Source organism: Carassius carassius, chromosome 10 (assembly GCF_963082965.1).
Source record: "Carassius carassius chromosome 10, fCarCar2.1, whole genome shotgun sequence".
In the NCBI taxonomy this organism is placed as follows: domain Eukaryota; kingdom Metazoa; phylum Chordata; class Actinopteri; order Cypriniformes; family Cyprinidae; genus Carassius; species Carassius carassius.
The window spans coordinates 27,562,568-27,576,037 of NC_081764.1; the positions used below are offsets into that span (position 1 = coordinate 27,562,568).

General features: G+C 41.7%; 1 protein-coding gene across 2 annotated transcripts in view; it reads left to right on the plus strand.

The window, feature by feature from the left end:
• Nucleotides 1-13,470, plus strand: part of LOC132152049 (bone morphogenetic protein receptor type-2-like) — a 33,557-nt gene that overhangs the window by 14,806 nt on the left and 5,281 nt on the right. For both annotated transcript variants that reach the window (XM_059560699.1, XM_059560698.1), the window contains exons 2-12: nt 4,692-4,847; nt 4,929-5,105; nt 6,742-6,849; nt 6,953-7,044; nt 7,557-7,784; nt 8,570-8,684; nt 10,009-10,169; nt 10,296-10,443; nt 10,537-10,673; nt 10,778-10,947; nt 11,691-12,898. In XM_059560699.1, the coding sequence (XP_059416682.1) occupies nt 4,692-4,847; nt 4,929-5,105; nt 6,742-6,849; nt 6,953-7,044; nt 7,557-7,784; nt 8,570-8,684; nt 10,009-10,169; nt 10,296-10,443; nt 10,537-10,673; nt 10,778-10,947; nt 11,691-12,898 (2,700 nt within the window). The remainder of the gene's footprint in view (nt 1-4,691; nt 4,848-4,928; nt 5,106-6,741; nt 6,850-6,952; nt 7,045-7,556; nt 7,785-8,569; nt 8,685-10,008; nt 10,170-10,295; nt 10,444-10,536; nt 10,674-10,777; nt 10,948-11,690; nt 12,899-13,470) is intronic.

Consider the following 13,470-nt stretch of genomic DNA (forward strand, 5'->3'; position numbering starts at 1 on the left):
TTCAGCTGTGTCTTGTTGCATTAATTCTTCACATATTAAAAGCAGAGAATGTGTCTTATCAGTTATATCCATTGCTTTTGCATTCTAAGTCTTGCATTCAACAATGACACAAACAAACAAGGATGACGACGAGGAAGCCGACTCTGAAAGAAAAGCAAGCAATTTGGATGCTAAAAGAAAAGAGGAAGTAAATTAGAACTATAGAAAAAACAAAGGGCACAGAGAAATCAAGAGTTTGGAAACTACCGGCGACATCAGCAACCAACGACGACCTGATCGGCTGAGAAAAACTACAGTAGCTGATGACAGACAAATCATAAAAGCTGTGAAAATGAATCCAAAAATACATGTCTGAAAAATCACCAATAACATCCAGAAAGCTGGGGTGATGCTCTGTCAATCCACAGTCTGCAGGAGAATTTGACACACTGAATTACAGAAGCTACACAGCAAGATGCAAACCTCTGATCAGCACCAAAAATAGAAAAGCAAGATTCTTCACAAATGTGAGCCAGTTGAGTTTTGGAACTTAGTTGATGGACCGATGAGACAAAGGTTAACCTTCATCTAAGTGATTGGAAAGCAAATGTGTGGAGAAAAAAGCGAACTGCAAATGATCCTAAGCATACAACCTCATCTGTAAAGCTCGGTGGAGGTGGTGTCATGGTATATGCATGCATGGTTGTCTCTAGAACAGGACCTCTTAATTTTAATGATGACTTAATGTATGATGGCAGTAGCAGAATAAATTTAGAAGGGTACAAAAACATATTGGCTACCAATATTCATGAAAATTCCACCAAACTCATTAGAAAGAACTTCATATTTGATATTAGAACTTCATATTAGATCAGGACGATTACCCAATACACGCTGCCAGTTCAGTCAAGGACTTTATCAGGGCAAAGAAATGTCAAGTCAAGTCAAGTCTGCTTTAAGATACAACTATACAATAAGGGCATGTAAAAAAGACATATAATAAAAATAAAAATAAAGTTAAATAAAGCAGCACAAGGCACATGGAAGATAGAGTGTAAACCAGACAAGTGAACAAACAGTGCAGATAAAAAGATAAAAAAAAACCTTATTCAGTCTGATTAAAGTGACAAAGGGCTCAAGAGCAGTTATTTTATTTAAACTGACTGATGAGGTGGTAGAATGACGTCAGTTCCATGCTGAATGAGGTAGTGAGCAGATGCTGCACAAAGTGACTGGTGCATGCCAACGTATGTTAGCGGGTGGGGGGCTGGAAGGACCTGGGGATGTGGGATCGGGTGGGGGGTGTTCATAGTTCTGTGGTGCCTGGGGCAAAAGATGGAAGATGGGCAAGTTCGGGAGTGAGTTCAGCTGTCTGACAGCCTGATGGATGAAGCTGTCCTTCAGTCTGCTGGTCCTGGCCTGGAGACTCCGAAGTCTCCTCCCTGATGGCAGCAGACTGAGGAATCTGTGTGACGGGTGAGTGGGATCACCTGCAATGCAGAGGGCTTTGCAGGTGAGACGGGTTCCATAAATGTCCTAGAGGAAGGGGAGAGAGACACCAATGATCTTCTCAGCTGCTCTCACTATGCGTTGCAGAGTCTTCCGGCAGGACGCATTGCAGGCGCGATACCAAACAGTGATGCAGCTAGTCAGGATTCTCTCGATGGTGCCTCTGTAGAAGGTGCACATGATGGGGGGCGGGGCTCTGGCTCTTCTCAGTTAGCGGAGGAATTAGAGATGCTGCTGTGATTTCTTGGCCAATGCTGCGGTGTTGTCAGTCCAGGAGAGGTCCTCTGTGATGTGCACACCCACGAACTCGGTGCTGCTCACTCTCTCCACAGTCGCACCATTGATGGTCAGAGGAGCATGCTGAGTGTGTGCTCTCCTGGAGTCAACAACAATCTCATTCGTCTTCTCCACATTCAGAGAGAGATTGTTGTCACTGCACCACCCGGCCAGGCTGCTCAACTCGCTCCTGTAGTTTGTTTCATCTTTGTTGCTAATGAGACCCACCACAGTCGTGTCATCCGCAAACTTAATGAAGAGGTTGGAGTTGTGTAATGGTGTGCAGTCATGGGTCATCAAAGTGAAGAGGAGGGGTCTCAACACACATCCTTGGGGAGCCCCAGTGTTCAGTGTGTTGATGCTGGATGTGTTACTGCCGACCCGTACTGCCTGAGGTCTTCCAGTCAGAAAGTCCAACAGCCAGTTGCACAACGAAGTGTTGAGCCCCAGCTGGACCAGTTTGTAAATGAGCTGTTGAGGGATGATTGTGTTGAATGCTGAACTGAAGTCTATGAACAGCATTCTTACGTATGAGTCCTTTTTCTCTAGATGTGTGAGTGCTGAGTGGACGGCAGTAGTGATGGCATCATCAGTCGAGCGGTTGGACCGGTATGCAAACTGGAAGGGGTCCAGGGAGGGGTCCAGGGAGGGGGAGAGGGCAGACTTGATGTGGTGCATGACTAGCCGTTCAAAGCACTTCATGTGGATGGGAGTAAGTGCAACAGGATGGTAGTCATTGAAGCAGGATGGAGATGGCTTCTTCGGGACTGGAATGATGGTGGGAGCTTTGAAACATGTGGGAACAACAGCCTGACTAAGTGAGATATTGAAAATGTCCGTGAAGACCTCAGTGAGTTCTGCGGCACAGTATCTCAGTACACGCCCAGGGATGTTGTCAGGACCCGGAGCTTTGCGTGCATTGATCCTGCTGAAGGATCTCCTCATGCTGTCTGGGGTCAGTGTCATCACCTGGTCACCGGAAGGAGGTGGAGTCTTCTGTCCAGTGGTGCTGTTTTGTTTTTTAAAGCGAGCGAAGAAGGTGTTCAGCTCGTTCAGCAGAGAGATGTTGCTGTCACAGGTTTGTAGGCTTTGTAGGCTCCTCTCTGTGTGGTGTAAACAAGTCTAAAATGTTATTACTCGTGTTGGAAAGTTAATGTGTTGGTGTATTTTTGGAAACACACTCTTTAAGTCTGCATGGTTGAAATCCCCAGCTATGATGAGAAAAGCATCAGGGTGGGCTGTCTGCTGCTCACTGATGTGCTGGTACAGTTTATTTAGTGCATTGTTCCTGTTGCTGCTTTTGGAGTTCGGAGGAATGTAAACAGCAACAAGCAGTATGGCAGTATATTCCCTCAGCAGATAGAACGGCCGGCACTTAATAATCATAAACTCCACCAGGGGTGAGCAGTTTTTGCAGACTGCAACAGCATCGCGGCACCATGCATCATTGATGTAAACACAAAGCCCGCCACCGTGGGTTTTTCCTCCCGCGACGAGAGCTTTGTCGGCTCGATAGCACGTCAGCTGATCGAGCTGAAAAGCGCTGTCTGGAACTCAATGTAAAGTCTTAGATTGCCCAAATCAATCTTAAGATTTAAATCCGATTGAACACCAGTCAGTATCTGGTGTGACCAACATTTGCCTCACGCAGTGCAACACATTTCCTTCACATAGAGTTTATCAGGTTGTTGATTGTGGCCTGTGGAATGTTGGTCCACTCCCCTTCAATGGCTGTGCGAAGTTGCTGGTTATTGGCAGGAACTGGAACACACTGTCTCATACACCAATCCAGAGCATCCCAAACATGCTCAATGGGTGACATGCTGGCCATGCAAGAACAGTGATGTTTTCAGCTTCCAGGAACTGTGTACAAATCCTTGCAGCATGGGGTCGTGCATTATCATGCTGCAACATGAGGTGATGGTCGTGGATGAATGGCACAACAGTGGGCATCAGGATCTCGTCACGATAACCGGGATTCATCCGTGAAGAGAACACCTCTCCAAAGTTCCAGACACCATCGAATGTGAGCATTTGCCCACTTAAGTCAGCTACGATGACGAACTGCAATCAGTTGGAGACCCCAATGAGGATGACGAGCATGCAGATGAGCTTCCCTGAGATGATTTCTGACAGTTTGTGCAGAAATTCTTTGGTTATGCAAACCGATTGTTGCAGTAGCTGTCTGGGTGGCAGGTCTCAGACAATCTTGGAGGTGAAAGATGCTGGTTGTTGAGGTCCTGGGCTGGTGTGGTTACACGTGGTCTGAGGTTGTGAGGCCGGTTGGATGTACTGCAAAATTCTCTGAAACACCTTTGGAGATGGTTTATGGTAGAGAAATGAACATTCAATTCATGGGCAACAGCTCTAGTGGACATTCCTGCAGTCAGCGTGCCAATTCCACGCTCCTTCAAAACTTGAGACATCTGTGGCATTGTGCTGTGTGATAAAACTGCATATATTAGAGTGGCCTTTTCTATTATATTTATGCATTTAGCAGACACTTTTATCCAAAGCGACTTACAGTGCATTCAGGCTATCAATTTTTACCTATCATGTGTTCCCGGGGATTCAAACCCCCAACCTTGCGCTTGACAGCGCAGTGCTCTACCAATTGAGCTATAGGAACACTACTACAGGAACACTTTTATTGTGGCCAGCCTAAGAGAGAACCAGAGAGAGCTGTGTAATTTAACTTTGTGAATATGTTTGCTTTGAACAAGGCTCATCTATTCAGATCTTCTGCTAATTTTTTATATTATAAAAACATTACAAATATATTTTAAAATATTTACAGGACTTACATTTTGCAATACCTACTAGTTAATAATTCTAACATTCTATTTTCTAATTCTTATATAATGCTGAGTTTGTCTTATTTTGTGTCATTCGTTCTCATTTTGACTCTTAATTTTCTGACTTTTTAGCTGCACAGAGTGAGCAGAGGGTGTGTGCATACTTGGAAGATACACAAGGAGATGGGCAAGTCTTTCGTGAAAACTCCACCATTCGCTGTAATCATGGAGGTCACTGCTTTGGACTCTGGTTAAAAAAGAAGAACAAAATTCTGCTAGAGAAGCAAGGTATATAGACACATTCCATACATACACACACTCAAAGAACTTTACAGTCAGTCTTAACTGTATTTCCTCCATTTAAAACAGGTTGCTGGACAAATTTGGCTGTCCATCAGGAGTGCTATGACCACTGCGTGGTGACCAACCAACCGTCGGTGGCCCAGAATGGAAGTTTTCGATTCTGCTGCTGCAACAAAGACATGTGCAACCTGAACTTCACTGAGGACTTCCCAACTCCTTCGCCGACCACCGCACAGCCTCTACGTGAGTGTGTGTGTGGGGTTCATAGACAAACAGATAGTGGTCAGCAAATGCAAACTAATGAGTTTGAGTGAAAGATGTGTTAGTAGTAACAGAGGTACAAATGAAAGACAGGTTAAAGGAGTCATATGATGCTTTTTTAAAGATCATTATTTTGTGTATTTGGTGTAACAGAATATGTTGACATGTTTTAATGTCAAAAAACATAATTTTTTCAAATACTTTATTGTAGTACATTATTGTAGGTCCTCTATGCCCCACCTCTCTCAAACGCGTACTTTTCTACAAAAAAGCGCAGTCTGCTCTGATTGGCCAACTGACCCAGTGCATTGTGATTGGCCGAACACCACAAAGCACTCGTTGGAAATATTACACCACTTTCCATAATCGCAAGCTTCATCTTTAAAAAAAAAATGTAAGGACAGTTAATAATTTCCTTAGTTTTTCCATCAGTTCAAGCCCAAAAGTTGAACAGAGTGGTGTGACAGACACAGTGATGAAGCTCGTATGTGTTTGCAGTACACAAGCCATGGACGGTTAAGACAGCCGACTCCACTGTGTCACCCTGTCCCTCTCTCTCTGTCACACATGCGCGCGTGCACACATACACACACCGACACACACACACATACGACATGTAAAACTGTGCATTTGAATGGTCTATAGCAAATACTAATAACAAAACATACTTAGAGTAGCTGATTCAGATTCAGAAGCGCCAGATTGTCGTAGCAAAGTCAGAATTACCTCCTCTCCTAGGTTTATGAAACAGTCGTCCATTAAATGCGTTGCTGTTCTGTTGTAAGTAATCTTAAAGATTCCTAAATGCATCAACTTTCAGAAGGCCAAATAAAGTGCTTTTGCTTTTGCCTAGAAGCATACAGCATCTCCCTGACATGGCTGCTTCAACACTAATTGCGGTCACTGAAACCACGCTTTCTTTCTTTGCGTGAACATTTGGGTGGCATTATGTAAATATTTCCACATAGTGACTTAGACATGTGGGGGCATGTTTGAATGAGTGCACAAAGTCTTAACTTTGATAAAGAATATCTCTTTGGATTTGAAATTTTACAGATCTTCTTTATGCACAGAGAGCTTGTAACACTCCAAAGAGAAATGAAAAAATGAGGTTTTATTAACAAAGTTCGGGAGGAGCACGTTCAGATAATTAACACAAGTGGAGAGCACTCAGCAATCAATGGTAAGAGGTATATATACAGCAGTCTCACCTCTATTCATTTGACAGCCTTGCAGCATCCCCCCACCACCCCTTCTCCACACTTCTAGTCCTAAAACATTTACATAGGGGGGAGTACTCTTGGTTCGGGCCGAACTCCGAGCTCGGAGCCCTCTCTCAGCACACCAAATATGCATTAAACTTTACCCCTCAATTGTACTTTATGTAAGTGTGAACTCGTGAATCGCATCATATGAACCCTTTAAATTGGGCCGGAATGACTCAGTAAATTTGGTTAAATATTTGTAATTAAATTATTTATTTTATTTATAATAATTAATATAATTTAATTTTTTAAGGTTAATTAATATCACATTATTGTTATATTGGCAATCTGTTTATTCATTCTATTTCACTTTCTGGTTCATGAGTTAACATTTTGTCCTTGAATCCTTCAAGATTCCCGCCAACTTTACAGAGAGGAAGTCATAGTTGTCGCCTTAGCAACTGTGTCCATGGTTGCTTTCCTCGTCATTCTGCTTTTTTTCAGCTACCGCATGCTAAGAGGTGCGTTGCCAAAGTGATGTTATAATGCTTTAAATGTATGATTCAATCCTGATGATGAAATTCCCTATGTGCATGTGGATTTATATACCTGTGTGTATTCCAGGACGTGGTAAACACTCTCTGCATACCTTGGATATTCTGGAGACTGCACTTTCCCCTCCTTCTCTGGATTTGGACAACCTAGTACTGCTGGAGGTAACCAATCACAGACACCAGTAACTGCTTGATTATTTTTTCCGCCCCTTTTTAAGCAAATAAAATAGTAAAAAATAGTGAAATCTATTTTAAATGAATGCTGTTCTTTTGAACGTCTATTCATCAAAGAATTCTGAAAAAATGCATGATTTTACACAAAAATATTAAGCAGCACAGCCGTTTTCAACAGCGACAATAAGAAATTATTTGTCAGCACCAAATCAGCATATTAGAATGATTTCTGGAGGATCAACACTGGAATAAATGACATTTTAAATTATATTCAAATAGAAAACTGCCATTTTAAATTTGTAATAATGTTTTATAATATAAATGTTTTACAGTATCAAGTCAAGAGACTTCTAAAATCATAAAAAATTCTTACAGACACCAACGATTTAAACAATATATATATATATATATATATATATATACTTTATATTTATAATGTTCTTTTTTTATAATGTTTTTTTACTATTCTCATGTGTTATTGCTCTTTCTGTTCCTCACAGCTGATTGGCCGGGGCCGTTATGGAACAGTGTATCATGGCTTGCTTGATGGCCGATCTGTGGCAGTGAAAGTTTTCGTTTCTGCTAACCGGCAGCAGTTTACTAATGAGCGTATGATTTATTGCCTCCTCCTGGATCATGAGAATGTAGCGCGCTTCTTAGAGAGCGAGGAACGTGTCGGTACAGAAGGCCGGACAGAGTTTCTCCTCTTGCTGGAGTTTTACCCGCATGTGAGTATCGCAGGAATACTGAGGAACCCAAACCAGCCGCCTTAAAAGTGCCAAAAGCAAATACTCTAGTCTCATTCCAGATTGCTCAATCTTTTCCTCTCAGCCATTTAGTCTGTTCTTGTTTTTTGTTTTTCTCACATTGTTTCTTCTCTACATCACAGCTCCAAAATTGCAGTTGCACACATTTATTTTGTGGCTATATTTAGAGACCCAAGGGATCTGATGTCATTCTTGATCTTGTGGTAACAGCATCTCACAAGTGTAATGCGATATCTTTTGATATCACCCAAAACTCGCTTACTCTCTTCCTGCAGTTTTCCTCTACGTCTTTTTTCATCCTCCTATTCTGTTGTTTTTGCACTTATGGAACCAGGAAAAGATTACAATTGAGCAGAATATCCTCATTTTACCTCTCGCTGCATACTCACACCCACAACACACTCTCTCGATGTAATGGAGGAAGAGAGAGATTATTGACTGAGCTGAGAAGTTTTCAATTATTCATAACCGTGGGCTTTCAGCCTGTACTTCCTGTGGGCTAACCTCAAGCCAGGTTGCCATGGCGACAGAAGACATCCCTAAGGTAGCCCTGAGGTATGGCAGGAGTGCATTAATTGTGCTAATTTTGAGATATACCGCCGCTTTTCTTTCTTGCTCTGCACTTTAATCTCATCCTCCCTCACTTCTCCCCCCACCCCCCCCCCCCCCCCCGTCTTTCCTGTGCGTTCCTCCCTGTACTTTGTAAATTATTTCCTCTGAATAGAGTACTTCCTCTGTCTTCCCAGGGCTCTCTGTGCACGTATCTGAGCGGGCGGACTGTGGACTGGCTAAGCTGCTGTCGTTTGGCTCTGTCTGTCACCAGAGGGTTGGCGTACCTGCACACAGAAATACAGAGAGGGGGTGAGACACAAAAATAACGAATAAATTCATATTTCACACACTTGTCGTTCCATCCAAACCTGTACTATTTTCTTTCCTCTGTGAAGTACAAAAGCAGAATGCTGATGAATATAGTGGCCAATCTCTTTCATAAAATAATTATAAAGTACTGTTCAAAATCTAGGCTTTATCAAAAGGAAAGACATTTATAATGTTACAAAAGATTTGAATTGAAAATCAAATAAAACAAATCCAGAAAAAAAATCAGTTTATACAAAAATATTAGGTAGCACAACTATTTTTAATATTGATAATAATAATTCTTATGCATCAAATCAGCATATTAGTATGATTTCTGAAGGATCATACAAAACTGAAGACCAGAGTAATGGTTGCTAAAAATTACAAGAAAAAAACTAAATTTCAAATATATTAAAATATAAAACAATTATTTTAAATTGTAATGATTTTATACAGTTATACAGTTTTTACTGTATTTGTGATCAATTAAGTACAGCAGTAGCATGAACTGGACCTCAGGCTGTCAAGCTCTAAAACAGACAAAAGTTATCAACTATTTAAAATACTTTAGATTTTAAGTATGGAGTATGGATGTGATAGTGGGTGTGTGCACTTTATTTATAGCCTCAGTCTGAGAAAGCAGGAAGGCAGTGATGGGGCGTAATTCTCAATGCTTTTTTTAGTTTTCATTGTCTTTGTTTCAGTCTGAAAGGCTCTAAAAGTGTTCAGATTTTATTTAGTGTCAGAAAAATGCATGGAAATCAAAGGCATAAAGACTGTGAAAGAAAGAGAGACTAAAGAAAGAAGGAGTCTTCAGTGCAGACATCCTGATATATACTGATATATCCTGCTTTAAACTCACAGAATCTGGACAAACATATAAACTCTCATATACAGCATTATTAAAAGCTATATTACTTGGCAGAGAAATAGATCATGGTCATCATTATTATCAATAAATGTAATTATTTACTGATAAAAAATAAATATAAACTGAATTATAAACATATTTAATAAAATAGTCATTATTTATTTAATTTATATGATATATTTCAGTGTCTTTTATCATATTGTTTTTATAAAACAGAGAAAACTAACATAACCCACTCAAAGTGTTTTAAGCATTTGTGCATAACCGCATCACTTAGATTGGTAAAATTCCTATAACAGCTTATTTCTTGAGACACAAGTGGGTCCTAGTGCTCTCTAGTGGCAATTCTTATATTGCGATTCACTCTCATGTAATTTTCTCCCCTTCTCCTCTCATCCCACTCCTTTCCCTTCCATCTCTCCCTTTCCTACCCTTTCTACTTCTCATTGTTAGATGTGTATAAACCAGCTGTGTCCCACCGGGATCTGAACAGTAGGAATGTGCTGGTGAAGACAGATGGCTCATGTGTGATCAGTGATTTTGGACTTTCCATGATTATGACGGGAAAGAGACCTCCTGGGCACGGAGAAGAGGACAACAGTGCCATCAGTGAGGTCAGCAAACAGCAATTTAGAATGGTCCATTCTGATCCAACCTAGCAAAATCTAAACCAGACCGGTGATTAAGAAAATACTACCTCAGACTAATCATATGTTATACCTCTTCACCTCACTCAATAGGTGGGTACAGTGCGATACATGGCTCCAGAAGTGCTAGAAGGGGCAGTGAATCTGAAGGATTGTGAGTCTGCGCTGAAACAAGTTGATGTTTATGCACTGGGCCTGCTTTACTGGGAGACCTTCATGCGGTGTGTGGACCTTTTCCCAGGTACCACACACACACACATGTACACACGTGCAGATCCATCCATGTCACATCTACTCTAAGTTTGTTCTCAGTAAAAATCTTCTGTCCCACCAGGTGAAACAGTTCCAGCGTTTCAGATGGCATTTCAGGCAGAGTTGGGCAATCACCCTACCATAGAAGACATGCAGGCATTTGTGTCTCGAGAAAAAGAAAGACCCAAATTCCCAGAGGCCTGGAAAGAGAATAGCCTGGTGAGAAATTAAGATGTGAACACACACAAATGCAGCATATCAACTCTTAGTGGACTAAAAAAATATGTGTTGATGTTGATGTATATGTCTGTGTTTATGTGCAGACGGTGCACTCTCTAAAAGAGACAATAGAAGACTGCTGGGATCAGGATGCTGAAGCCCGACTGACGGCTCAGTGTGCAGAGGAGAGACTTGCTGAATTGCTCCTTATCTGGGACAGGGAAAAATCTGTCAGTCCTGCTCTCAGCCCTAGCACTGCACTGTTTAACCACAGGTAATCAATAACCATTATTTACTGTATAACCACAGGCAATCAATAATCACTGACCACTCAGTGTATAACCAGAAAATGATCAACTACAAATAATTGCTCACCACTCACTGTATAACTTCAGGTAATAAGTAACCAATAATTACTGACCCTCACTGTATAACCACAGGTAATATATAACCAATAATTACTGTAAAACCACAGGTGACAATAACCAGTTATCATTGACCACTCACTGTACAACCAGAAGTTAACAATAATCACTAACAACTCACCATTTAATCACAGGCAATTAAAATCACTGACCAATAACAGTGAATCAGTAATTAGTAATTACTGACCACTCACTGTACATTCAAAGGTAATCAATAACCAGTAATCACTGACCACTCAATGTAAAACTGCAGATAATCAGTAATCGCTGATTGAACAAACTTATTACTGCACTCTACAACCACAGGCAACAAATAACCGGTACTCACTGCATAACTAATGGGAATCCAAAAACAATCATATCTTTACTTCAACATTGTATTCAACCAATGAATTCAACCACAGGTAATTAATAATCAATAATATAATCCAGACTATTATGTTTAACACTAAACTGCACATCCCCAGTTAATCCCAGTCTATAGAACTCTAGATAATTAATAATCAATAAGCACAAACTGTCACAAATCATGTGCATAAGTCAATGTTTGCTTTTATTTTATGTGATTCTTACTTTAACTAAAATTTTCCAGGAACATCTCTACAGGAAAGCAGACCCCTAAAGTGGGTTCTTTCCTTGAACACTCATCTACAAACACTGAAGGCCACAATGTTGCTGATAAACCCCTCCACAATGACACCTCAGTGGACCCACCCTCAGTGGAAGGGTCTAACCCTGCAGAGAAGAACAGGAACTGCATCAACTACGAGTGGCAGCAGGCCCAATCACGACAGTCTAGCACAGAAAGCTCCTCCCACACTCCAATTTCAGAGTCCTCACAGCCTCCACCAGTGGGCAACAGTGGCCCTCTCTGTGCTCAGCTGACCCGAGAAGACCTGGAGATACCAAAACTTGACCCAAGTGAAGTCCAGAGGAACTTGAGGGAGAGCTCCGATGAGAGCCTGATGGAACATTCACAGAAACAGTTCTGCTCTCCAGAAACAGCAACCTCACATGGCCTGTTCTACCCCCTCATGAAGATGGCTTCTGAGGTTTCAGGATCTCAGGGTTCTGGTCGGCATGTTGACACCCCTGTAACCATCCTACCTAAGCAGCAGAATGTCCCTAAGAGGCCAAGTAGCTTAAGTCTCAATGCTAAGCCTTGTGGGAAAACATCTACCTTGTCGTCTTCATCACTGCGGATGAAGTTTGGGAAACTTGGAAAGTCTAATCTGAAAAAAGTCGAGATGGGTGTGGCTAAAGCCAATGCAGTGAGCATGGCACATGAGCCCAGGCCGATTACCGTTGCCAACAATGATGCTGCGGCAGCAGTGAGTAACTATGCAACCGGAGCAGCACCTGAGTCAGCAGGAAGTGAAGCCAATGCTGCTGATGTCCGTTGGAAGGGCGCCATGAGTTCAGAGGACCTGAACTTCGGCCTCTTGAACACTAGCCCTGATGAGCAGGAACCTCTTCTGAGAAGAGAGCCGCATCCAGACAATGCAAACAACAACAACAGCAATAACAACAATGGCGAGGGAGATGGCGAGGGAGACACTGAGGGTGGAGGAGAGGAGGGAGAGAACAGTGAGAGTGTTGGTCCAACAGGAGATGCTCCATCAGCTTCTACCGTGGAGCCTGTTGCACTGCCCGACCCATGTCCTACCCCATCCTTGGTTCCTCCACAGGCCCAAACCCAAGCTCAGACACATGGAGAGGCCCTGCTTAGACAGAACCGTGTGCGCAGACCCGAGAGACCCAACTCACTGGATTTGTCCATCACCACACTGCCATTACTAGGTGAGTATCAGTGCTCCAAACTAAATTTGAATGCAAAATATGTACTTTTTTGCAGAACTAAAGAGTTTTTTTCAAGGGGTGTGTTTATGTCGGTGGTTTAAATTAAATTGTCACTGTATCCACCAGTGTTGGGAGTAATGCATTACAAAAGTAATGCATTACAGTAACATATTACTTTTTGCTGTAACACAGTAGTGTAAGGCTTTACTAATAAATTTTCAGTACTATTTTACTCGGTACATGTTCAGTAATGCTTGCGTTATAACTAGGGATGGCCAAATCGATCCTGAAGTATCGATATATCGATACTGATGCGAGTATCGAAAGTATCTATTCTTGGGTGACGGGATGGGGGGCTTATGATATTAGACTTCGTAGCCTATAATAAAAGATAATGAATTTCAAACCTTAACTAAACACATTTTTATTCAAAGATCAACCGTCTGTCATTACTCTTTAGTCTGCCACAAGAAACAACAACATTAAAATCATGAACTCAAATGTCATTGTAAAAAAAAAAAAACAATGACTGTTGTAACAGTGTGTAAATCAGACCTTTCTGTAACGCTAAC